The 24,073-nt window shown below is 37.8% G+C and overlaps 1 protein-coding gene across 5 annotated transcripts in view; it reads left to right on the forward strand.

The window, feature by feature from the left end:
* Positions 1–24,073, forward strand: part of COMMD10 (COMM domain containing 10) — a 183,549-nt gene that overhangs the window by 8,708 nt on the left and 150,768 nt on the right. For all 5 annotated transcript variants that reach the window (XM_007497852.3, XM_007497850.3, XM_056803943.1 and 2 more), the window contains exon 5: positions 21,535–21,645. In XM_007497852.3, coding sequence (XP_007497914.2) covers positions 21,535–21,645 — 111 coding nt within the window. The remainder of the gene's footprint in view (positions 1–21,534; positions 21,646–24,073) is intronic.

A 24,073-nucleotide genomic window follows, 5' to 3' on the forward strand; every position in this document is an offset into this window, starting at 1 on the left:
AATCAGTATTCCTAATCTCACAGAAATAATATAACTATTGATAGAAACGTAGCATCCGAGGCAGCGCGATGCAGCATAAGGGGCACTGGCCTAGGAGTAAGGGGCCTTTGGGGCCTGTTGCCACTGGCAGGTTCTCTTTCTGGGCCCTCATTTCCTTATGTGTGAAAGGTGTGTGTATTCTCTCAGAGGATGTTCCAGTTGCTTTCCTTCAAGTGGTATTTATCTGTTTGGTGGGAAGTGCTCTGCTCCGAGCAACTCTGAAAAAAAATCACCTTCTTTACAAGCTCTTCTTTTGTTGTCTTCAAAAGAATGATGTTTAACTAGTCTTGATTCTATAGCACTCTGATTCAATATTTTTGAAGATCTTATGTTTTATGGATCAGTAAACCAGCCAGTTTTTATTGAACCTTTAATATGTTCTAGGAACCGTGCTGGAGATATGGCAAACAAAACCCCAAAGCACCCCTCTCCTCAAGGAGTGCCCATTCTAATGAGGGAGACCTAGGTATAAAATGACTATCATCTTCCCTTTCCTTCCCCATAGCCCTCTCCTCCTCCTTTCTCCGTCCCTCTTTACCTCCCTCTCCCTTTCTCTCTCTTGATTATCAAGTTACTGCAAGAAACATGCCTCATTTATGTGAGAGTTTTTAGGGCATGTATTTTTATTATAGCATAAAATAAGGAGTGTGCTTTGGGCAACAAAATCTTCAAAAACAAAAGAAACAATACCTACCCGAAGCTTTCTTAACATTTAAATGGTTTTTTAACATGGTGGTATTTTTTTTATGGGGAAAGTAATTTTATGACAGCTGGGCATATGACTCCAATAGATATCTACTTTGCTCCCTTTGAACTTATGGTAGTCTGTGAGTCAAAAGAAAGTATTGTTATTATTTTTTTTAAACCCTTACCTTTCGTTTTGGAGTCAATACTGTATATTGGCTCCAAGGCAGAAGAGTGGTCAGGGCTAGGCCATGGGGATTAAGTGACTTGCCCAGGGTCACACAGCTGGGAAGTGTCCGAGGCCAGATTTGAATCCAGAACCTCTCATCTCTAGGCCTGGCTCTCCATCCACTGAGCTACTCAGCTGCCCCCAGAAAGTATTATTTTTAAAAGCTTTGGAGATGATTAAATTTGGAGAGAAGTGTTGGGGCCAAATTGTAGGTAAATAGACATATATACAACACATATATATGTATAAACATCCACATCCACATGTATATGTTTTTCATTTTTTTCTTTTAGGTCAGCCTGGGAATGAATTCGGTGCCCATTTTTAAGTGCTTGTCATTTGCAAAGCATTATAATGGATGGTCCAGAAGTAGTGGCTGTTGGTGCTAATAATGCTTATCACAAAGAGTAGGGGAGCACGAGGTTGGGAATTTGCAAGGCATGGGGCAGGGAAAGTCTCACATAGGGGGAAGTTTATCGATTAAATTGGTTCTAAGCTTCTAATTGGAATGATGTGGTCTGGACTCTACTGATGGTTTCTTTTAAAGTTGGGCCTTTCCCATTGATTGCAAGGAGGAATGAGAGAAAAATTCCAATTTGTAGAAACTTGATATATTTGCTGCCTCTTCGTTTCATGTGGAAAAGAAACAAAAATAGAAAAGAAGGTCTAAATGCAATAGACCTTTTTTCAGGGAACCTCTGCAATTTCATTCTGCTAGAAAACCTTGCTTTTCGGCATCATTTCTAGGGATTTCTCAGTTTTATATTGTTTTTTGACTTACAGGCATTTAAGGTAATCATATTCATTCATACTTGTACTAAAACACACATTAATATGATGTATATACTGTATAACAATATATAATATATATATAATATGCACATATATATTAACCCTTTCCTTCCATCTTAGAATCAGCATTTGTGTGTTGGTTCCAAGGTAGAAGAGCAGTAAGGGCTGGGCAATGGGGGATTAAATCATCTGCCAGGGGTAACACAGCTAGGGAGAGTCCGAGGTCAGATCCGAATCCAGGACCTTCCATCTCTAGGCCTGCCCCTCATCTACTGAAGCGCCTCGCAGCCTCCAAGAAAGACGTTGCATTACAAAAATGGAATCTCCCGCCTTATGACAAAGCCCTTCTCAACACATCAGATACTGGTATTAGTGCTAAGACAATAGATCTCATCGCTGTAAGAACTGAAGTAATCGTTCTGCCCAGATAAATATTTGATGAAGTTTATTGGAGAGGACAGAGAATCATTCCTATAAGTAACCGGACCACGTGGTCCCTGGCCTGCCAGGCTCTTCCTCTCCCCTCTCAGCTGCCTGCTCCGTCCTGACGTCTTCCTTCTCCTTCTCTTCTCGGTTCTCCCCCCACAAGCCCAAAGCCTTGACTTTTATTGACGACGCAAACCTGGCGCAGCTGTTATCTCAACAAGGCTTGACGGGCGGTCAGGCGCCTGGGGGGGGGGAGGGGATCTTCCTTGACCCGGCGCTGTTCTAGAAATAGTTTTATCGATCTCTTCTATACAAAGACGGAGAGTGCTCGAAAGGTATCCCCACTGTCTGGATCGGAGATCAGCGCGGAGTAGTAGCGGCAGGTGTTTGTAGACAACATTCTTGTCAGCGAGGCCCCAAAGAGACCTGAAGTGTGAGAATGTGAGTGTCCTCCCTGGGGATATCGGCCTTGTGGTGGTCGGGGGCCGCGCCTTCTATTGTCGCTTCATCAGGTCAGGGAGCAGCTTTCACGCTGTCCATTGTCCTTACGAGGAGAGAAGCAAATGGGACTCCCTTATAGCTAAGGGGTTTCCAGGAGCGCTAGTTGGAAACTAGCCTGTCCAAAGCGCCGGAAGCCGTTCTCACGTGCCGCGGTGCTTCCGCGTGCTCAGTGTGCCGGCGGGCTTCTGGGTGAAGAACGGGGCCTCGCGCAGGGATTTGGCACAAAAAGCGGTCGTGCTTAGCCCGCCTTATTAATCTTGCCACCCACTTCTTATAGTGCGTGTTACTTGGGAAGGTGATAGTACGGCAAAGCTTATTGTTACGGCAGTAACTGTCAGAGACGGAGACTACGTGGGTCTCGGCCACCCATATACACGTTCATTTTGGATGCTGGAAAGTGGTTGGACTACATTGGTTATGTGATTCATAGGCCAAACATGTTGGAGAAATATGACTTTTATAAACTGAGACCTGTAAGAAGATATTTGATGCCATTAAGGGATATCGTTATCCCTTAGCAGGTAGCCCCGTGGAAAGTGCACTGGATCTGTAATCTGTGTGCTCCCCACCTGGATGCATATTACCTTGGATAAGTCCCTGATTGTCTCTACTAATCAGTGTCTTCTTTGAAATGAGAGAATTGGATTAGATGGCCATCTCTTTCCAGAGCTATGATCGTAGTTCATAAAGTTTGTAAAGTTTGCTTAAAACACAGGATTTTGCATAAATAGAATCAACAAAAAAACCCTTGTTTTCTGTCTGAGAATTGATGCTATGGATGGGTTCCAAGGCAGAAGAGTGGTCAGGGCTACGTAATGGGGGTCAAGGGACTTGCCCAGGGTCACCCAGCTGGGAAGTGTCTGAGGCCAGATTTGAACCTAGGACTTCCCATCTCTAGGCCTGGCTCTCTATCCACTGAATCACCCAGCTATCCATGCATTTACTTTTATTGTGAAATTCGAGGTATACTCCTAGAAGGAGTTAGACAAAAACAGAAGTCATGCTCCGGTTACAGATAAGTAGATGTTTTGCTGCTAATTTCTCCCTCACTACTTCTCCTGTGTGGTAGCAGAAGCGGCACAGTAGTCCCAAGATGATAGAGGAGCAGCTAGAAAACATGGGCAACGCTGTGTTCTCTCCGCTGTGTTCTCTCCGTGCCCTTCATGATGGCTCTCATCAAGGTTGTCTGGCCAAGAGGGCTGTTGACTGTCTTTTCTTCTTTGTTACCTGCCCCTGGTATAAGGCCAACAATCACTGGTCATGCTGTTTGCTGCTAAAAATAGTTAAGGCTTGAATAACAAGGCATGAAGGCTCTTGATCTTGAGCATCCGAATAAAAATGGCCTTTTTACCTTATGCACAAAACAAGTAAATAGCCTCTAGGGAGTTGAGCTGCACCAACTCCTCTCTGTCTTCCTGACTCTTTTGGATAGCTGAAATTACAGCCGAGAATGATCTTCTCCTGTCACTGTTCTTGTGGCAACTAAACAAATCTGACTGCTTTGATCAGAATGAGATACCAGCATCAGAGCTAACATGGCTGAAAGAGGATCTTTCATCCTATCATCTTGTAATTGGGAGTGTTCAAGGAATAGATAAGAAATGAATTTAGTTCATAAATTGTTATTTTGTATTGCAGTTTATTGAGTTTCCTTATTGTTGTTCATTTGTTTGAGTTGTGTCTGACTCCTTGTGACCCCATTTGGGATTTTCTTGGCAAAGATACTGGATTGAATTGCCATTTTCTTCTCCAGTCATTTTTACAGATGAGGAAACTGAGGCAGACACCATCGTTACTTTTCCAGGACCACAACTAGTAAATGTCTGAGGCTGGATTTGAACTCAGGTCTTCCTGACTCTAGGTCTGGCACTCTGTCCATTGCACACCCTACAAGCCCAATATTCCTTATAATGAAAGGTATGTTCTAGGTGAGACAGAGGAAGGAAAATATGGACAACAGTGTGTTCTCTCCTTGGCCTGTATAACGGCTCTCATCAAGGTTATATGTCCAAGAGTTTGGGGCAGATTTGTTTTGTGGGTTTTGAGGTCCTTTGGTGTACTGTATTCCAATCAGTTTAATTTCCTTCTCTGTGAAAGGGAGAATAGAGTGATGAGGAATGACTGGCTTGAAATAGAGGAACATCTCCAGGAAAAGGTAATAAACAGTCTTTACTGTTGATGCAGAAATCAATTTAAGGAGCTTTTGACTCGAAGGCACCTTTAATCAGGTTTCTCTATGCTAACTGGCTGATTAATTAGCTGAAAGTGAAAACATTAACAAATGAAGTATTTTGCCTCTGTCAAAGACCGACTATTAGTAAAGTTTTTCTTCAGTGTTCTAGGGCGTGATGCTTACAGTGTGTATTCGGTGCCTTCCAGGCTGCACCCAAACGCCCCTGAGAGTCTGCTTGGTGAGGTTACAGTAAAGCCCAAAGGTAGCCATCTTCTCCACAATTCTTAAGGCCACTAGGACTGTCGCCGGGGACTCTAATAATTGTAGGGGACTCACTCAATGACCCCAGGCCAAGTTTATAGAGCATTGATGCTGACTCTGGAGTCAGGAAGACTACAGTTCCATTTTGGCCTCAGATACTTATTAGCTGGGTGATCCTGGGCAAGTCACTGAACCTTTGTTTGCCTCAGTTTCCTCATATGTAAAATAGAGATAATAATTGCACCTACCTCTTAGGGTTATAGCGATCATCAAAGGAGATTAATAATTAGAAAGTAATTATTAGAAAGAAAATAAAAGAAATAAAGCACTGGGAGGCAGCTGGGTGGCTCAATGGATTGAGAGCCAGGCCTAGAGACAGGAGCTTCTAGGTTAAAATTTGGCCTCAGACACTTCATAGATGTGTGACTCTGGGCAAGTCACTTAACCCCTATTGTCTAGCCTTAACCACTCTTCTGCCTTAGAACCAATACACAGTATTGATTCTAAGATGGAAGGTGAGGGTTTTAAATTAAAAAAAGGAAAAGAAATAAATAATAAGCATTAGTTAAACAATAGCTATTATTATTATTAGAGCTCTCAAAACCCCTTGAAAATTGGGAATTCTTAGTAACTTTGTAGGGGGATGAGAAGAAAAGAACCTCTTGGGAAACACGAACCATATTTTGATATATTTTCAATTCCTTTGAATCAGAATGCTCTGAGGACTTCTAAAACCAATGTTTTTGACTAGGAATATACCAACCTGCCTGGGAAACGTCTTGATGTCTGACTGGTTCCTTCAATGTAGGATTTTTAGGTTCACATCCCTAGAGCTATTCAATTGGCCCTAAATATTCGATGAGGCTTCTAAAAGGTCCTATGCATTTTGGTATGATTTGTAGCAGTAGCTTTTAAATCTTATTTTTATTCTTGTGGAGTATAGAACGGTACTATTTAAATAATGTTTGCTTAGCAATTTGCGAAGTGAACCATACTTTTTGCATTTTCCTTAGGATGTCAGAGGACAATAAATGGAAATTGCCTAATGGCATAGTCTTTTGGGGAATTTGAAGTCTGTTAGAGAAGTAATAATAGATTTAATGGATTAGATGTGGTACGTAGCACGCCTAAAGAACTATGTCCAGGAGGCAGCAACAAAAAACATTACAAAGAAGAAGAAGAGCAAGAAAGCAAAGTGGCTATTTGATGAGGTTTAACAAATAGCTGAGGAAAGAAGAAAAGATATACCCAAATGAATGCAGAATTCCAGAGAATATCAAGGAGAAAAAAGCTTTTCTTAAACGAGAATGCAAAGAAATAGAAGAAAACAATAGAATGGTAAAGACAAGAGATCTTTTCAAGAAAATTAGAGATATCAAGTGAATGTTTCCTGTGAAAATAGGCATGATCAAAGACAAAAATGGTAGGTCCTTAACAGAAGCAGAAGAGATTTAGAAGAAGAGGCATAGAAGAACTACACAAGAAAGATCTTAACATCACCAGTAGCTACAGTGGTGTGGTTATTAACCTAGAACCAGACTTTACAGAGAATGAAGTAAAGTTGGCCTTAGGAAGCATTGCTAACGGGAAAGCTAATGGAGGTGTTAGAATTCTAGCTGAGCTATTTAAAATCCTAAAAGATGATGTGATAAAGTATACTAGCAAATTTGGAAAACGCAACAAGGGCCACTGGATTGGAAAAAGATCAGTTTGCTTCCAAATCCTGAAGAAGTGAAGTGTCAAAGAATGTTCAAATTACTGAATAGCTTTTCTCATTTCACACTCCAACAAGTTTATGCTTAAGATTCTGTAAACTAGATTTCAGTAGTGAATGTGAATGGAGGATTACCAGAAGAGCAGTCTGGTTTCTGAAGAGGAGGAGGAACTGGAGGCCAAATCACCAATAGAGGCTGGATTATGGAGAAAGCAAGGGAGTTCCCGAAGAACATCTGTTTTTACTTCATCTGCTGCTAAAGCCTTTGACTATGTGGATCACAACCCAATGTGTCAAGCTCTCAAAGAGATGGGAGTGCCAGATCATCTTGTCTCCTTAGGGACCTGTATGCTGGTCAAGAAGCAATAGTTAGAATCTGACATGGAACAGCTGATTGGTTTGGTTTAAGATTGGGAAAGTACAGCAAGGCTGTATATTGTTTTATTTATTTAATACCCAGGGTATATCATGTGAAATGCTAAGCTGGATGAATAAAAAGTCAGACAAAGATCAATAATCTCAGTTATGCAAATGATACCACTTTGATGACTGAAAAATTAAAAAACTTTTTGATGAGAGTGAAAGAGTAAAAGCCGGTTTGAAACTTAACATAAAAAAAAAAATAAAGACCCTGGCAACAGATTCCCTTATTAATTCCTGGCAAATAGAGGGGAGAAGAGATGGAAACAGTGTGAGATTTTTATATTCTTGGGTTCAAAGATCACTACAGACAGTGCCTGCAGCCATGAAATTATGACTCTTGACCCTTGGAAGGGAAACTATGGCAAATCTGAACAGCATACTAAAAAGCATAGCTATCACCTTGCTTGCAAAGATCTGTTTAGTCTAAGCTGTGGTTTTTTCAGTAACACTGTATGGCTGTGAGATTTGAATTATAAAGAATTGTGATGATAGAGAAGACTTGAAATCCCCTTGGACAGCAAGGGGATCAAATCAATCAAATAAATTCAGACTATTCATTGGAGGGACAAATACTGAAACTGAAACTTGAATACTTTGGCCATATATTGAGAAGACAGGACTCAGTGGAAAAGATCCTGATGCTGGGAAAGATAGAAGGAAAAAGGAGAAGGGGACAAAAGGGGTTTCGATGAATAATGTCATGGAAACAATGAATATGAACTTTTATAGTCTGAAAGAAATATTAGAAGATGGAAGGATTCGGCATATAATGGTTCATGGGATCATGAAGAGTTGGATATAACTGAACCACATCCTGATTGTGAATTCCATAATATAAATAACTTTATATTGAATTTTCTTCTAATGAGCTATATTTTTGTCCAGTTTTTTTAGTTTTAATATTTCCTAGCAATCAAGTAATCAGCTAGAGTTTGAGAAATGGGTCCATAACAGAATCAAAATGTTTAAGGCAGCAATTGAAGTTTTCATGATATATTTTTGCCACACGTTTTCTTTTATTTGTGCAAAATATTATATCAACTTAATAGCATCTAAGGATTTGGTGTAGTTTAAAAGTGTACTAGACTGGAAATAAGGAGACTTGGATTCCACCTGAGACTCTTGTCACTAATTTGCAATGTCACCTTGGACAAGTCATTTTTACCTCTTTGAATTTCTTATCTATACTATTAAGTATGTTAGAGTAGGATTATTCCAACTCCAAAATTATTTTTGAGAAAACTTTAAAGAAAGATAAATAACTTTGCAGTTTATTTTCCTGTTTTTAAGATTTCATATATGGTATAGTTGACCTTTATTTGTCAGAAGGGAGGAGGAAATTGCAAAACAGTTTTGGTTGTTTTTATTTTTATTTTTTCATCTTAAGTTGTAAATGGTCTATGATAATTAGAGTGATAATTAATTCATTATAATTTTAAACTGATATTATAACTAACAGTTTCTTAGAGGAATGTGTCACCTCAAATTATAAAAGTGAGATGAGCTATGACACACCCTATAAGCGATGACTGAAGATATTAAGGAGTCTGAGAGACTTATCATATCACATCATTTTTGTTGTTAATAAGACCAAGAGTGTTGATTAAGCTCTAAAGAGACTCACCTTTCTGAATTGCAATATGAATAGAAAAGTAACTAACATGAAAATTCTTGACTATTTTATTATACAGAAATGGTTGTTGGCAGCCCATTGTTTATATTGGATAGAAGCAAATTTTGTGTAATTAATAAGGTCTAACAACGTTAGATTCTTTTTATTCTGAATGCAATTGATAATATTGATGATCATTTTATTTTCCTTGCAGTTAAAAGTGAGGAAAAGCACTTCAAGTATTAATCTGATGGCTTGTCTTGATTAATATCAGAAGTTATTTTAAAAACAACTTTGAATTTATTGTATTGTTTCTGCCAACTTCTAGTCATGGAGTAGGGAAATAGGAATTAACTAATGCCTTTTGGTTTTGTATCACACTTATGTTCCTGATTACGCCACCCTTATCATTAGAACCCTTAACCTCTACCTCGAAGCACAAAAAAGTAGTTAAAAATCAGTGAGAGGAATAACATTCCCTGTTAATAGTGCTTTAAACATTAATTAGTGTAAGAGTTTAAATTTAGGTTTTATGCTATATATGATAGTTTTAAAGTAATATTGTCACCGAATTTAAAATATTATAGCTTAAGTCAAAATGACTTTTAGCAGCTTTATTCACAGAGGTGGAAAGATTGAAAGTGAAAAAAATGTAGGTAAAGAAACAGATTTTAACAAGTCTGTTGTGAATTTCCCAGTAATCCTCAGCCAGAAGTCCTGGTGGTGTCTTCAGTTAGAGTTCCACTAATGCAGCCTCCTCCAAAGCTAAGGCAGGAATCTCAGCCACTCACCCAGCAAGCCAACACAGGATCCAGGGAAAAGGTTTCTTCCAAACCAAGGCAGGGATCTTTGGAGCCAATCTCTCCAAATGCCAGGAAGGGAATAAATGCTAGACCATATTTTATACCCCTTTTTTCCACATCACTTCCTGTCACTTCTTGTCACTCCTTCACAGAAAACAGTGGCAGTCTTTCAGCTTGTCTAGCACTGCCCAAGGTGTGTGTGTGTGTGTGTGTGTGTGTGTGTGTGTGTGACCTTTGGAGTTGTCAGTTGTCACTTACTCTAGTAAGTGACTTATGAACTCTCATACTTAATGGTAATTAGGGGTACTTTAAGTCCTTGATTTGATTAGCTAAAAATAGACAAGGGGAGGGTTAATCCTATTATCTAATCCCATTAGCTTATTGAGAGGAATTAAGTACATTCATTAATTAATCTTTTATGAAAAAAGAATTGATCATAATATTTAACCTGAATTCTGATGCATTTTAGTTTTTTTATTTATCTCATTATATCATCATGCATTATTCGTTTGGTCTTACTTTCCTTACAGTGCATTAGTCTTTCTGTTTTTCTGAATTCTTCATAGTCATTATTAGTTATGGCCAATGCTATTCCATTGTACTCATACCACAGTTTGTTCAATCATCCTCCAAACTGATGGGCATTACTTTTATTTCCCACATTTTATCCTATCACAAAAAATTGTTGCTCTTACTATTTTGATTACAGGAGACCTTTTACTGGTCTTTGAACTACTTGTTACCACTACTGTGCCCAGTAGTGAAGTCACTGAGTCCAAGGTCCAGTTTTTAATCTTATATTTAAATTTCAGGAACTTTTCTCACAGAATTCCAAGTGGAACAAAATTTTTCCAGCAAAGAGCCTCATCTTTAGGAACATTCTTTCTTCAGAAAAGCTAGCATTTATTAACCTTCTGAAAGCAGTTTACAAGCTGTTGATTTTATTATTTCTGTTTTCGGAAATGGTCTATTTCCCATGTAAACTACAATTGACTTAACTTTTTATTATTCAAGAATTGGTTATTAAATAATTAATAAAATTTCCCCACTGGTTTGCTATCTTTTATTTACTTTAAATTATCTTTCTTTCTTTTTTCATCATTTGTTATAGTCTAGTTTTCTTTTTTTTAACCTCTGCTGCTCCATCCCCAGTCAGCCTCTTCTTTGTAACAAATAGGTATAGTCAAGCAAAACAAATCAGCACATTGCACATCTGCAAATGTAGCTTTATTCCACACCTATAGTCTACTAATTCTCTGCCAAGAGGTGAGGTGTATGTAATAGTCTTCTGAAGTTACTATTGGGCACAATAGTGTTCTGAGTTCTGAAGTCTTTCAAAATTATTAGCTTTGTAACTGTGGACAAGTCATTTAACAGTTTGCCTCAGTTTCCTCATCGGTAAAATGAACTGGAAAAGGAAATGGCCAACCATTTCAGTATCTTTAACAAGAAAATCCCAAATGAGAAAGAATACAGGATCCAGCTGGGGCCAGGTCTGACCACCCAAAAGTCAGTTGGACCAGATCGGTGAGTCATGTACTGCCCTATGTAGAAGCAGGCTGAGAAGATTTAAGATCCAGCCCCTAAGAAAACCACAATTAATGGGGAAGAAGTCAGAAAGTAAATGATAAGGAACATAAAGGGAGGACAAGACAAAGTCCGAAAGACTCCAGGAAAAATAAATAAATAAAACTGCCTTGAACATAAGCAGATAAATCATAGGAAAAACAGTTCAGAACAGAAGGCAATATGGTCTCCAGATCTAGTAAATGAATTCAAACATCTATGAATAAATACTACAACAACATAATGAAAGAGATAATAGAAAAGAACTTTTGAATGTAAAAAATGAAGTTCCAGTTAAAAGAATTCAGAGATCTCTCCCAGAAAAAAAAATCCAAGGCTGCACACACCAAGCCATATTATAGTTAAATTCAACAATTCAATTAAAAAACAAGTTCTGCAAGCCATCAGGAGAAATTATATTCAAATATAAAGAAAACATTTGGATAGCATAAGACTATTTCACATCCACTAGAAAAAGGAAGAGGAAATGAAATATGGTACCAAAGAGCAGTAGGGCTCAGGATGCAGCCTACTATCCTGGGTTAGGTTAGTAACCTAACCTGGTTTGAGTTTAACCATATAGGCCAAAAGATGGACCCTGTATTCTTTCTCCAGGCTCTTTTTCTCCCTTACTTCTCCATCCTCCTCTTCTCATCTGTTCTGTCTTATCTTGCCCTGGTGGTCTGACCCATTCCCTCTGTTCCTCAGTTCTCTAGCCTGGCATTAACAATTCAAAGCTTATTTTCCCTGTTATCACCATTTCAGAGCTTTGTGGCACTGATGCTTCTGGTTGTCATCCTGTCAGGCTTTTTATTCTCACAGGTTATGACCAAGCTGGATTTTGAGGCCTGAGCAAACTTTTGCTTCTGGAGAAGGATCTCTTTGACACTCGGGAGGGGAAACTGGAGTGTAGGAGTGTGGCTCATTGAGGCTGCTAGTACAGTTGTGTTGCTGGTAGCATAGGAGATTGGGGAAGGCTGTTTGAGTGAACTGTTATCAGTAAATATCAGTTGTGTGTGTGTGTGTGTGTGTATAACATTCTTTTGGATTCTAGGTGTGCTAGAATCTAGATGTGCTTGGAGATAGCCAAAATGGTCCTATCTTTGGCATCTAATTTTTGATCCGGAGAGATTTGAGAGGTCTTGGGGATTGGAGAAAATGTGTAGTTTACCAGCTTGTTGCTCATGTGATTCAGGAACCCTTATCTGCCTTTTTAAATGCCATTATCCTTCTGTTGGTATAATACGGCTGAGGGTCATGGAACATTACAGTCTATGAAGGATTGAAAATGAGAATCATTCAGAGGGTAATAAATAATGTGCATGGGCACAGTGTAAACAGGGAGATCTGGAGAAAAGAGTTTTGTGAAAATCCCAAGATCCAGAAAGAAGATAGACTGATGAGAATGTGGTGAGAGGAAGGGACAACCAGTGTATCCTTTGGTATCTTTTCTTTACATTTGTAATTTTATTTTTTAAATTTTATTTTTATTACACAAAACACACTTCCATATTGTTCATTGTTGTAAGATCACACTCATATGTAACTCAAACTGCAAAATAAAACCATAAATACCCTTTGATATCCTTCTGATGTCAAAATAAATTGAGAAAAACTTCCAGCATGTTGATTAGGCTGCCTGTTGCAAGCTAATAAAAAGACAGATAAAGATAGAGGTTTGCTAGGGTTAATCCTAATCCTAATTATTACTATCACAGTCTTCAAATGATTTCTGATTTCTTGTCTTGAACTACCTTCACTGACATACTAAAATCTGCCTATTTAGTTTATGGTTTCACAATTTGTTATGGCCAAAAAGGATCAATCAGAATGTGTTCTCTGAGATAATAAGAGCAGGGTGTTCATGTTGGATCTGAGTATTACGATAATTGTGTTTATAAGGAAGAAATAATGAGATATGAGGAAGAAAAAGTAGAGGAATGCTGAAGGCATAGCAAACTTGGATGTCAACAAGGCATTTGACAAGATCCTTCATAATATTATGAGAATGATATGAAGAAATGTAGCTTAGCTAATAGGTTAGGCAGATAGATTTGGGAATGTTCAATGGCTATACTCAAAGAACTAAAGGTCAGAGGTTAGTCCAAAGATCAATGGCCAGAGATTTTTAGTGTTAATATTCCAGAGATCTTTCCATGACTGTTCACCTTTGATACAATTTAAATACATTTAAAGTTTTACTTTTGGAGTAAAAAAAATAAATTTTGTAACTACAGGATCGAGAAGGTATTACTAGATGGTAGCAAGAAAAGATCTAGGGAATTTTAGTGGACTGCAGATGAATCAGTATGTCTCATTGTCTTCCTATTGCGGTTAAACAACCTACAACGGTTAAACAAGATAATTGGATATATATCCAATTATATATATAGTAGTAGTAGTCTCTCGGTAACCAAGGATGACGATTGTCTTTGTGCGTTTTTGTGCACAAAGACACTTGTGCATGAAGATTTAAGTGGAAAAGTTGATGCACAGAGATAGCCCCACTCTCTCGGCGTTGGAAGCCTGGGTCCCTTGGCACGAAAGGTCGTTACACCTGGAGACTTCCTCAGCTGCATTGGATGGCCGTGTTGTCTTTTGTGCTCCAACATGCCCTGAGCACTCCACAGTGCCTTGCTGTGTCGCCATCTCTGCCGTTGAACCTTCTTATTGGTTTCTTCCACCTGCTTCACCAAAGCAGTCTTCACATGCTGGGTGAGCAAAGCCCTGGTTCACCAGGGGTCGACTACCCGATGGCTACCCTCACAAGGTTTAACCGGCCTGTCGAAGCCGTTGCCCGGGGTGTGGCCGCTGCCACATGCTAGCAGCTACTGGGAGCCACAAGTGAGCGCTGGGTGTCAGGTGGGGGTCAGAGGCTGGAGAGCTGCCCTAAGAGGGCACGACAAGCCCTCCATACCAGAGATACTACCCCTCCCTGAGCATCCCATACATATATACACCCATACATATATATCTATCTCAATATATCTCAATATATCTCATATATATATATATATCAACAAGGAAAGTACAAAGGGAGACCAGGCAATGCTTTTTATGTCACAAATATGCAGAACTATTTCATTGAAACCTCACAGCTCACACTGAGTGACTTGAGGGAGACTGAAGAAAGGGGGGAGGAGAGGCTGAAAGGCTTCTGAAGAGGGAGGAAAACGGGAGGTGTAGAGGGAGGAGGATAGGCAAAAGAAAGATAGCTACCTGATCCATTAGTTATCTAGTATCCATCAAAATATACCCTCAAATATCATCTATTACACTATACAATTTCTTTCTAACTCTCCTATCTCAGTTTGTATTTGAGTAATGATGTTTTAACTTTTTTATCAAGTTCCTTTACTTGTCTCTGCCTTTCACTTGGTTTGCACTTCTCAGTACTCACAGATTCAATTTTCTCCATCACCTGTTTATTGTCCCTTTCCTGTTTCCTCATTTGTTTTATACCAGCCTGCCTTTTACTATTTTGCCCCTCTATCTCTATGCACCAAACTAAATACATCATAACTTTGGCTTCATAATTCTTTCCTTACAATTTCTGCATATTTGGGCTTAGTCTCTGCATTTATAGCTTCCCTCATTTTCTGAAGGTTTGCTGCTTCCTGACTTGATCTTAATGGTTACAACATATATTTTTCTGCTTATTATAGTGTTTGCCTTGTGTGTTCTTGTTAACTTCATACTTCTTTTTGAGAAAACAGTCTTTTATTAAGTGTCCAGTTTTGTGACAGAAAAAGCATTGCCTGGTCTCCCTTTGTACTTTCTTTGTTGATAGACAGGTTTTGTGTATGTTTTGACTGTGTTAAGATTTTTTGATTTCTTGAATCTCCTTTTCCTTTAAATTTTTTTCTGATTCATGTAATTTCTGTTTTAATTCTGTCACCTGTCTATTCTGCTCTGTGTGACTGTCAAAAATGTGTGATTCAGAGTCCCTTAGTTCTGTCAAATTCACAGAATCATACTTGGGAAAGTAGTGTTTGAAGAAATTCCTAAGGTGTGATGTGCAACCTTTTAGAAATTATCTTGTAACATGAGCCGTGGATTCCTCAGAATCCTTTTCTATTCCCATGATAGCCTTTGCAGTCTCAGAAAGGCAGTCTATGAATGTAGCTAGATGTTCACATTTTTCTTGTACCATTTTATCAAATTTACCCCATTTGTCTTGGAGCAACACATCTTAATTACTTGGAGCAAATCCTCTCTGCATTTCCTCAGACAAGTCATGCCTATAGGGTTAGAGAAGTCTAAATCATCTCTTTGCTCCTCAGTTGACAAGGCATTTTAAGATCTACAGTGTCTGAATTCAATAGTCCAATTCTAGCTATTAAAAAGAATAAGCTTAATGAAGATGATACTTCAGTTTGGAGATTTGTAATGGATCTTAGGGCAGTAAATAACTTTATAAGAAAGAAACACACTGTCACATCTTCTCCAAATGATATAATAATAATAACCCAAATACCTTCAGAAGCTAGGTGGTACACAGTGCTGAACTTGAGCAATGCCTACTCTGCACCATTGCACCCTGACTCTCAAAATATTTTTGCTTTCCAATGGGGACAAACCCAGCTGTGCTACACCAGACTAGTGCAAGGATGTTGTGAGTCGGCTTCAATATTTTGTCAACTTCTGCAGAGAGATCTAGCCACCACAACTATCAAATGTAGCAGATTAATACATTATGTGGATGACTTGCTGCTAGCATCACCTGACCCAAAAGCATGTTTGGAGGATTCAAAGAAGTTATTGATAGAGCTTCATAAAAGAGGACATAAAGCTTCAAAAAATGAAATGCAGTGGGTTCTCTCCATAGTTGAATATATTGGATTTGTCCTGGAGGGGGGCACCAGGAAAATCTCTAATAAAAGAATAGCAGACATACAGAAGCTAGGCATCCCTAGGACCAAGAAAGAACTTAGGGCATTTCTAGGGGTTGCTGGTTTCTCAAGACAGTACATAGTACATAGTACATAGTAGGATATTCCCATATTTCCCAATGTTTAACTGATTTGACAAAGAAATTAAAGAACCGTTGCAGTTAAGAACACCTGCATGCTTTGTCACAGTTGAAAGGAGCTATTCTATCAGCTCCAGCTTTGGGAATACCAGATTATAAAAAAGAATTCCACTTGTATGTCCATGAAGCTAAAGTCATTGCTTCTGAAATGCTAGCACAGTATTTTGGGCTGAATTTAAGGGCTATTACTTTTTATAGTTGTATCCTTGATGCTGTCACACAAGGTATGGTGCATTGCCTCAGGAGCGTGGTAGCCACAGCTCTGATGGTCAAGAAATCGTATGCTATAGTACTGGGGTGTAAATTGCATGTATATTCTGTACACCAAATAGAAAAACCGCTAAAGTCTAAGACTATGCATTCATTCACTGATGCAAGAATATCCCAGTATGAAATCATTTTGTTAGGCAAAGATAACATCACTATTCATAGATGTGCACCTTGAACCCAGCAACTCAGATTCCAGATTTGCCACTAAGTGGAGAAAATTTGCATGATTACAATTAAGTAGTAGAAATGATGCACAAACCCAATGAACAACTTAAAAGTCACACCTCTTATCAATCCAGAAATAGCATTATACACTGATGGGTCCTCCTATATTCACAATGGGTGGAGAGTCACAGGGGCAGTGGTAGTTGACAATGACAAAACTCTTTGGCATGAATCATTGCCAAGTCATGTTAGCGCCCAAGGAGCCAAGCTGAAGGCTCTGCTCATTGCCCTAGAGTTAGCTAAAGGAAAAAGGGTTAATGTTTACATGGACTTGTATTGGGCTTTCTTCACCTTGCCTTCATATGCTTTCATATGGAAAAACAGCAGATTTTAACCTGGCTGGGAAATCAATTGCATATGGCAAATTAATAGACTGTCTTATAAAAGCTGTAGAACTTCCAAGGGAGGTGGCCATAATCCATTGCAAGGCACATACTCATGGGAAGGACAGAATATCCCTAGGGGGTGACAGAGCAGACGTAACTTCAAAATACGCTGTGAAGTTTGGACCCCACTGTGTGCTGAATTTCTCTCTGGTTGAAAGGCACAATCTCACCAAAGCTTACAGTAGAGAAGAAATACAGTCATGGAAGTTGCAATTAGGCGCTAAACTAATCAAAGGCGTCTGGATTACTCAAGGGGGTAAACTGATTCTCCCTAAAAAACTATATCAACATCTATGCACTGTAATTCATGCAAAAGGACATTACAGGGTGCAAGGGATTCTGGATACAATACCGAGGTTTTGGACGGCACCAGGAATAACAACAAATGCCATTAGAACTTGTCAGGCATGTGAAACATGCAGAAAGTATAATCGAGGACATTGTAAGAACATATCATTGGGAGGCAGACCACTCAGCTGCATGCCTTTCCAATGTATTCAAATTGATTATATTAACATGCCCAAAGACAAGGGATACAAATATGCATTGCTTATTGTGGATAGACTGACAAGATGGGTGAAGCACGTCCAGCCAAGAAAAATGACACAGCAACAGAAGTGAGATTTCTATTAAAAGAGATAATACCTAGACATGGCATTCCTGATACCATAGCCTTGGACAGGGGGTCCCATTTCACTTCCCAGGAGGCAAAGTATATGTCAAGAACTTTAATAGAGAATCTCTTACAGAACCAAGATGGATCGGTCCAACAACAGTCATAATGACAACCCCAACATCTATAAAGGTTGATCAAAGAGATCCATGGTTCCATGCTTCACATGTAACATTGCATTACATCCGTAACATTAACATCAATGAAGATACATAAATGTGACATCTGAAACAAATAGCCCTGGTCATAATCAACAATACAAATAGCTGTAGCAATGATCAACAACAGTCCCTATGAAAGGAAAGCTATGACAGACAAAACATAAAGAACAGATCAGAGAGCATTGCACATATTAAAATAAAGGAAAGCACACGAGAGTACAAGTGAAAACAGAAAAGCACTGCTAAAGTGAATGAAACTTCTCCGGATAGAAAGACAGACAGTAAAACAGACAGAAAGAAAAATAGGCATTTTAAAATTAGCTCCAAAAAAAGTCTCTACAAAGCCGATACGAAGTCTCTGCCACCAATCATAACAACAAAGAAAATAACAACATTATTTCACTAAGAAAACATCACTCTATGACTAAACAAAATACATTATATCAAAATTCCATCTCCAAGAAACCTCAAAAGGTCAACATATATTAACATGAACATCAAAAAGAGCAAACAATAAATCCCCTTGTGAAAACGCAAACATCAAAAGGTAAGAGAATATCAAATTCATAGTCATAATATATGTCTGATAACTTTTATAGTCCAACATACTACATACACCCACTCATGAAGATGATCATATGAAAAGCTTACTTCCATGCATGAAGAACAACTCATGAATACAAACAAGCGCACATGAAGAATTCATACCTTACTTCCATGCACAAGGAAACAATATTTCATTTTTACACACATGCACATGTAAAAGCCTTACATGCATACATGTTTCTGAGTTTTCCTGTATGTTCGTGAATATTAAAGAACACAGGACTTCAATCAAGAGTTGACAACAGACTACAAGTGTATCCAGCACAGGTGAAAGAACCAAGACATAGTTTTCTACCATCAACATCAAAAGACATGGAAGGACTTTGAAATTTTGGACTTGTGGTCATGAGGTCATGTAAGAATGCGATATACATGTTAACATCACATATATACATACATACATACATATATATATATATATACATATGCTACACATAAATACAATGTGGAAGGAAATCTCATGGACTGGGTAAGTATATAATACATGCATAATGGCAACACCCAAAATTCATACTGATATATAAATTTCTGTGGAAAATTCAGACAAAGAAATTTCTTATCTGCATGAATTTGCACAGAAATCAAAACAATGTATTATATTTGTACATATGTAAATCTGCATAGATACAAGCCTATGTACATATGTAAATACTAATGTACTAACAAACTAACTATATTAGAATATTTTATGAATGTTCTAATGACTAACAATAGGGACAGCTTAGAAAATTTGTTCAAAGTCTTAGGGAATGTGGGGACAGACATATACTTAAGTATAGAAGTAGATTACATTATGATTTTAGGTTAACAATTGTTAGTAATAGAAATTTCTACTTAGTAGAACTTCTAGACCTAAGGAGATAAGGTAGTTACATATTCTAAATACTGTTGAAATTTTTTAAATTGTTACATGGTTTGTTGTGTTCAAAAACGATATTCATGTAAAATCCCTATTTGCCTAAGCCATTTTCCTATACCCAAACTTAGCATAGAGTTAGGTAGACGGAATCGTTAAGATAAATTAGGATTTATTTTTTGGGGAGGGTAAAGGAATATTTAACATAGTATAGGGTTAAGAATTAGATAGTTGGAAATTTGACATGATGTATTTAAGAGGTAAGTAACGTCAGTACTGTCCAAAGACACAATGGGGGATTGTAATGGGTGAAGGAGAGGTGGGAAAAAAGTCTGCAGCAAAGGCTGGAAAAGCAAGGACTCCAGAAATGTCAATCAAGATGGATATTCTATTTAGAATGGGGACCAGGAAGGACCATTGGAAAAGGAAGAGGCAAACTGAAAACCAGAGTCTCTTTGCTTGGGACAGAAAGGAGGAAAGACAAAAAGTCTTGGCTCTCTGGTTTCTCACTGTTATACTACAGTGACTGAATCTTCAAGACCTGTTGACCATTTTCCCAAATCTGAACTCTACTTCCACCATCCTTCAACTTTGGAATTTTTTTGTATTAGGGAAACCCCAAACCCTCTCTTCCTTCAACCTCTTTACCTTTCTCTTCTCCCAAATAAACCCCCTACTTAAACTTAGAAAAGGTAGAGAGCTTTGTTTGGTATATCGAGATACTCACTTGGAGCTGACTTCAGTGCTACCAACAGAAGAACCAGCTAAGGGGGAGGGAGGGGAAGAGGGAGATAGGACAGGGACAGGTGAAGGGTGGGAGGAGGGAGGAGATTGGCAGATCTGATCTTGAAATTATTATCTTTCACTTAAAATAATCCCCTAATACAATTCTAAGGTAGAAATCATCATCTAAAGACTATGGCTTATTTAAATGCAATAACTTGACTCAAAGTTAGTTGCAATACGTCATAGTTGTCTTCTCTATGACAGGAGGATGTTCAGACTGCTGTACTATTCATTTGCTGTGACAAATACCATTAATCTAAATATTTGTAAATAAAGTGCTTATATCTAGTAAAAGAGTGTCATTAGATAGTCATACTGTTTTCATTTATTACTTATTGTCAAGTATTTATGCTACATTTCAAAACATTTTATAATGTATTTTGGTTTTTGAAATTAAAAAAACTTGAATATAAGACTTTGTATTAAATTGGATCTTATAGTACAGGAGTTAGTAAGTTAGCAAGATTAGTTAAGGCAGATTTTTACCTTTTGGTATATTAAGAAAAATCGAACAATAACCATCATAGTTTTACTTTTTCAAGTCTACCTTACCTTAGAAATTGTTGCTTTGTATTCTTGAAGTATATTTATTTTCTGTGGGAAAGGAATATGTTTGCTTATTGAAAGCAAGGTTATTGGTAGCGCCATTGACTGTTGTATTTCCCGTTTTTTGTTAAACCAGCTACAAATAATAAAGTACTAATAACTGTTATTTGCTTACTGAACTCATTGAAATGTCATTAAAATGCTTTCAGCTTATCAGAGAAAGACACTAATGCAATAAAGTAATTACCTTTCTCATATGCTTTCTTTTAATCCTTGAATGATTATTTTAAAACTGTTTTATCAATATATTTTTATTTTATTGCCAGTTCTCTATAACACTTCTTCCATAGAAACTTTCCCATGACAAGAACGAGTTAACAAAACAGACATATCGATGACCCTGTCTGACAACCAATGGCACCATTATGTACAGCAGTCTGTTAACACTCTATCTACCAAGAGGAGGGGATAGGTTTCCTTATAAGTCCTCTGGGGTTATTTGGGCCACTGCATAGAACCATTATTTTTTTGGATCAACTGTTTAGTTTTGCTGACTCTGATGGGCATGACAAGAAGCTAAATTGTGTCCAGAGAGAGGGAATTAGAGGGTATGAATATTGAAGGAAAGACAAGAGTGATATGAGTAGCTTTCTTGGCTACTCTTGTTTATTCCTTTTAGGGGAGCCATGCTCAAAGGAGGCGTTGTTTTTTGTTTGTTTGTTTGTTTGTTTCTGCACCATCTGATTTTCATCTGTATGTGTTTGTTGTAGCTTGAGACAATTGGATGGAAGCTTAACCTTCAAATGGCTCAGTCTAATCAAGCAAAGCTGAAATCTCCTCAAGCTGTGTTAGAACTTGGAGTGAGCAATGAAGATTCAAAGGTAAGAAACTATTTCCAGGCAAACTGAGTGTACTTTGTTCCTTCTCAGACTACATTTAAAGTTTTGTTGGTTATATCATCCATTTCCCTACAATATCTGAAAGTGAAAAGTTAGAGGTGGATAATTTAAAACTGAAAGACAGAGATTGATAACAAATTACTTTGTCATTATTTTATTTAAAAAATAGAGTTTAGAGTCATAGGATTTTACTTTTTAGTAAATAGGTTTTGTAGCTTTTATTATTTATTCCAAAGGCTATTTTATGGTGGTGTAATAGATGAGGAAATGGAGCCACCCACTACGTTTACTTGAGGCTAGAGAGTGAGAGAGATGGAATGGAGCAAGAAGGTGGAGAGGGGGAATAGGTTGTTCCTCCCCTTTCCTTAGTAAAAACATCACTAGTTGTCTTTAGAATTATAGAGTATATCTCTTCAGAGACTGCGTTGAATGTAAAGTCAAGGACTGAAACTGATTCTTCTTCCTTGAGGAGAAAGTATAGCTCTCCTTCCCAAGCTTCAGGTCTCTCCCTGAATATTATGAGGCAGGCACTTGATCTAAGGAATAACTATTTATTCTAAAGGGATACACACACACAAGATAGGGTAAATAGGATTATTGGGTAAGGAAGTGGAAAGTAAGAAGTAGGAGATCCCTAAAGCTAACAACTGACTTCCTCTCCAAATCCTGAAGGGTCAGTTGTATCCAATTTACAGAGTCAAATGCTCAGGAGGTCCTCTGCCTCAGCGATTTATCTTAGACCAACCACCCTTGAGAAGTTCCCAAAGAGAAGTGAAGTAACTGCTTTGAATCTTCTCAGCTCTTCTGTTCTTTCCCAGAATTCTCTCTTCCCTTACTCCTCTCCCACTTGGGTTGCTGTCCTTGCATGCTGAATCTGACTTTCCTCTCTTACAGCTGGCACCCCAGACAACAAGAATCCATTACCAATAGTCACATCTGGCAGTTGGAAGAGACTGGGGGGTGGGGCAGCCATCTTGGGGGACAGAATTCTAAGCAAGTACACACAAGGCTTAAAACAGACATCTTTGTTCCTATAAAAAGAGAGGCTTGTAAAAAACAACTGAATAAGGGGTGAACACAAAGAGTGAAGATGTACTAGAATGTTATGTGGACCTTACTAGTGTTAGCCATATTGACACATTGGTATTATTCAATATTTGGTACCATTACAAACATGGTTAATGATGTGATTGGGGCTGCAATCAACATCATTAAATATTGGGACCAAATATCAATGGAGTTATCCATTCTATGGCCAACCTTTCCTGCTTTTGTACTTTTTAGTATTTATTCCAAAGGCTATTTTATGGTGGCCTCTAGATGGAAAATTTCTTACTAAATTCTATAATAGGAAGAAATTGTGGAAAATGTCATAGATTGTTTTTTATCTTTAAATGTTAGCAGTTAAATATTTTTTTATTGTTTTAGGCTGTACACAACCAAGGGATGAGTATTTTTCATCATAAATTGCTATAGTCAATGATTAGAATATGACAGTGATCTTAATTATCTTTTAAAATCTTGTGGTTTTTAAAGTAATTTCTGTTCTTTGCAAAATCCAGCACTTAGCACAGTGATTGGCATATAGTAGGTGCTTAATAAATGTTTGTTGTCTTACTGACAAAATAAAAATTTGGATTTAACTTCACAAATATATTGAGCTCCACTGCTACTTTTTAATAGAAGTTTGACATGATTTATTGAGGACATCAGATGATTTTTAGATATGACACTTAGTGCAAAGTGCCAAAGAAATATTAATTAACAGTTTATAAATTATCACGGAAAAGTTTCATAAAGTAATGACATAAGCTGCTTAGATCAGACTCCTTCAATAAGAGGAAAACAGGGTGAGTTGGGTAGAGGATGGTGAAGAAATGCGGGGTGAATATTTAAGGATATAAACAAGAAGAGTGACTGTAGAATAACATTTTTTAACATGATCTGATGTTGTCAACAAGCATTTATTAAATCTGTACTATGGGCTAGGCATTGTGTGAAATACTAGGAATATCAAGAAAGGCAAAAAACATGGTTCCTGGTCTCAAGACAGTCCTTGAATTCTCATAGGGTATGGGAGGGAGAATATTGAAAACTATGTTTTTTTTTTTACGTTTAAATATATGATTTTAAATACCTGGAAGATTTTATTTCAAATCCCAAATCTGAAAATTACAAAAACCTACATATGTTTCAGGAAAATAAATTTAGTCTTAACATAAAATTCATGTCACTTATCAAAGTTAAAGACAAAGTATATAAAGCAGAGGAAATATACATACAAGATATATACAGAGGCTAGTAGAAAAGTCCATTGCATTTGATTGTACCACAGTGTATCAGTCTCTGTGTACAATGTTCTCCTGGTTCTGCTCCTTTCTCTCTGCATCACTTCCTGGAGGTTTTCCCA

This window comes from Monodelphis domestica, chromosome 7 (assembly GCF_027887165.1).
Source record: "Monodelphis domestica isolate mMonDom1 chromosome 7, mMonDom1.pri, whole genome shotgun sequence".
Classification (NCBI taxonomy): Eukaryota; Metazoa; Chordata; class Mammalia; order Didelphimorphia; family Didelphidae; genus Monodelphis; species Monodelphis domestica.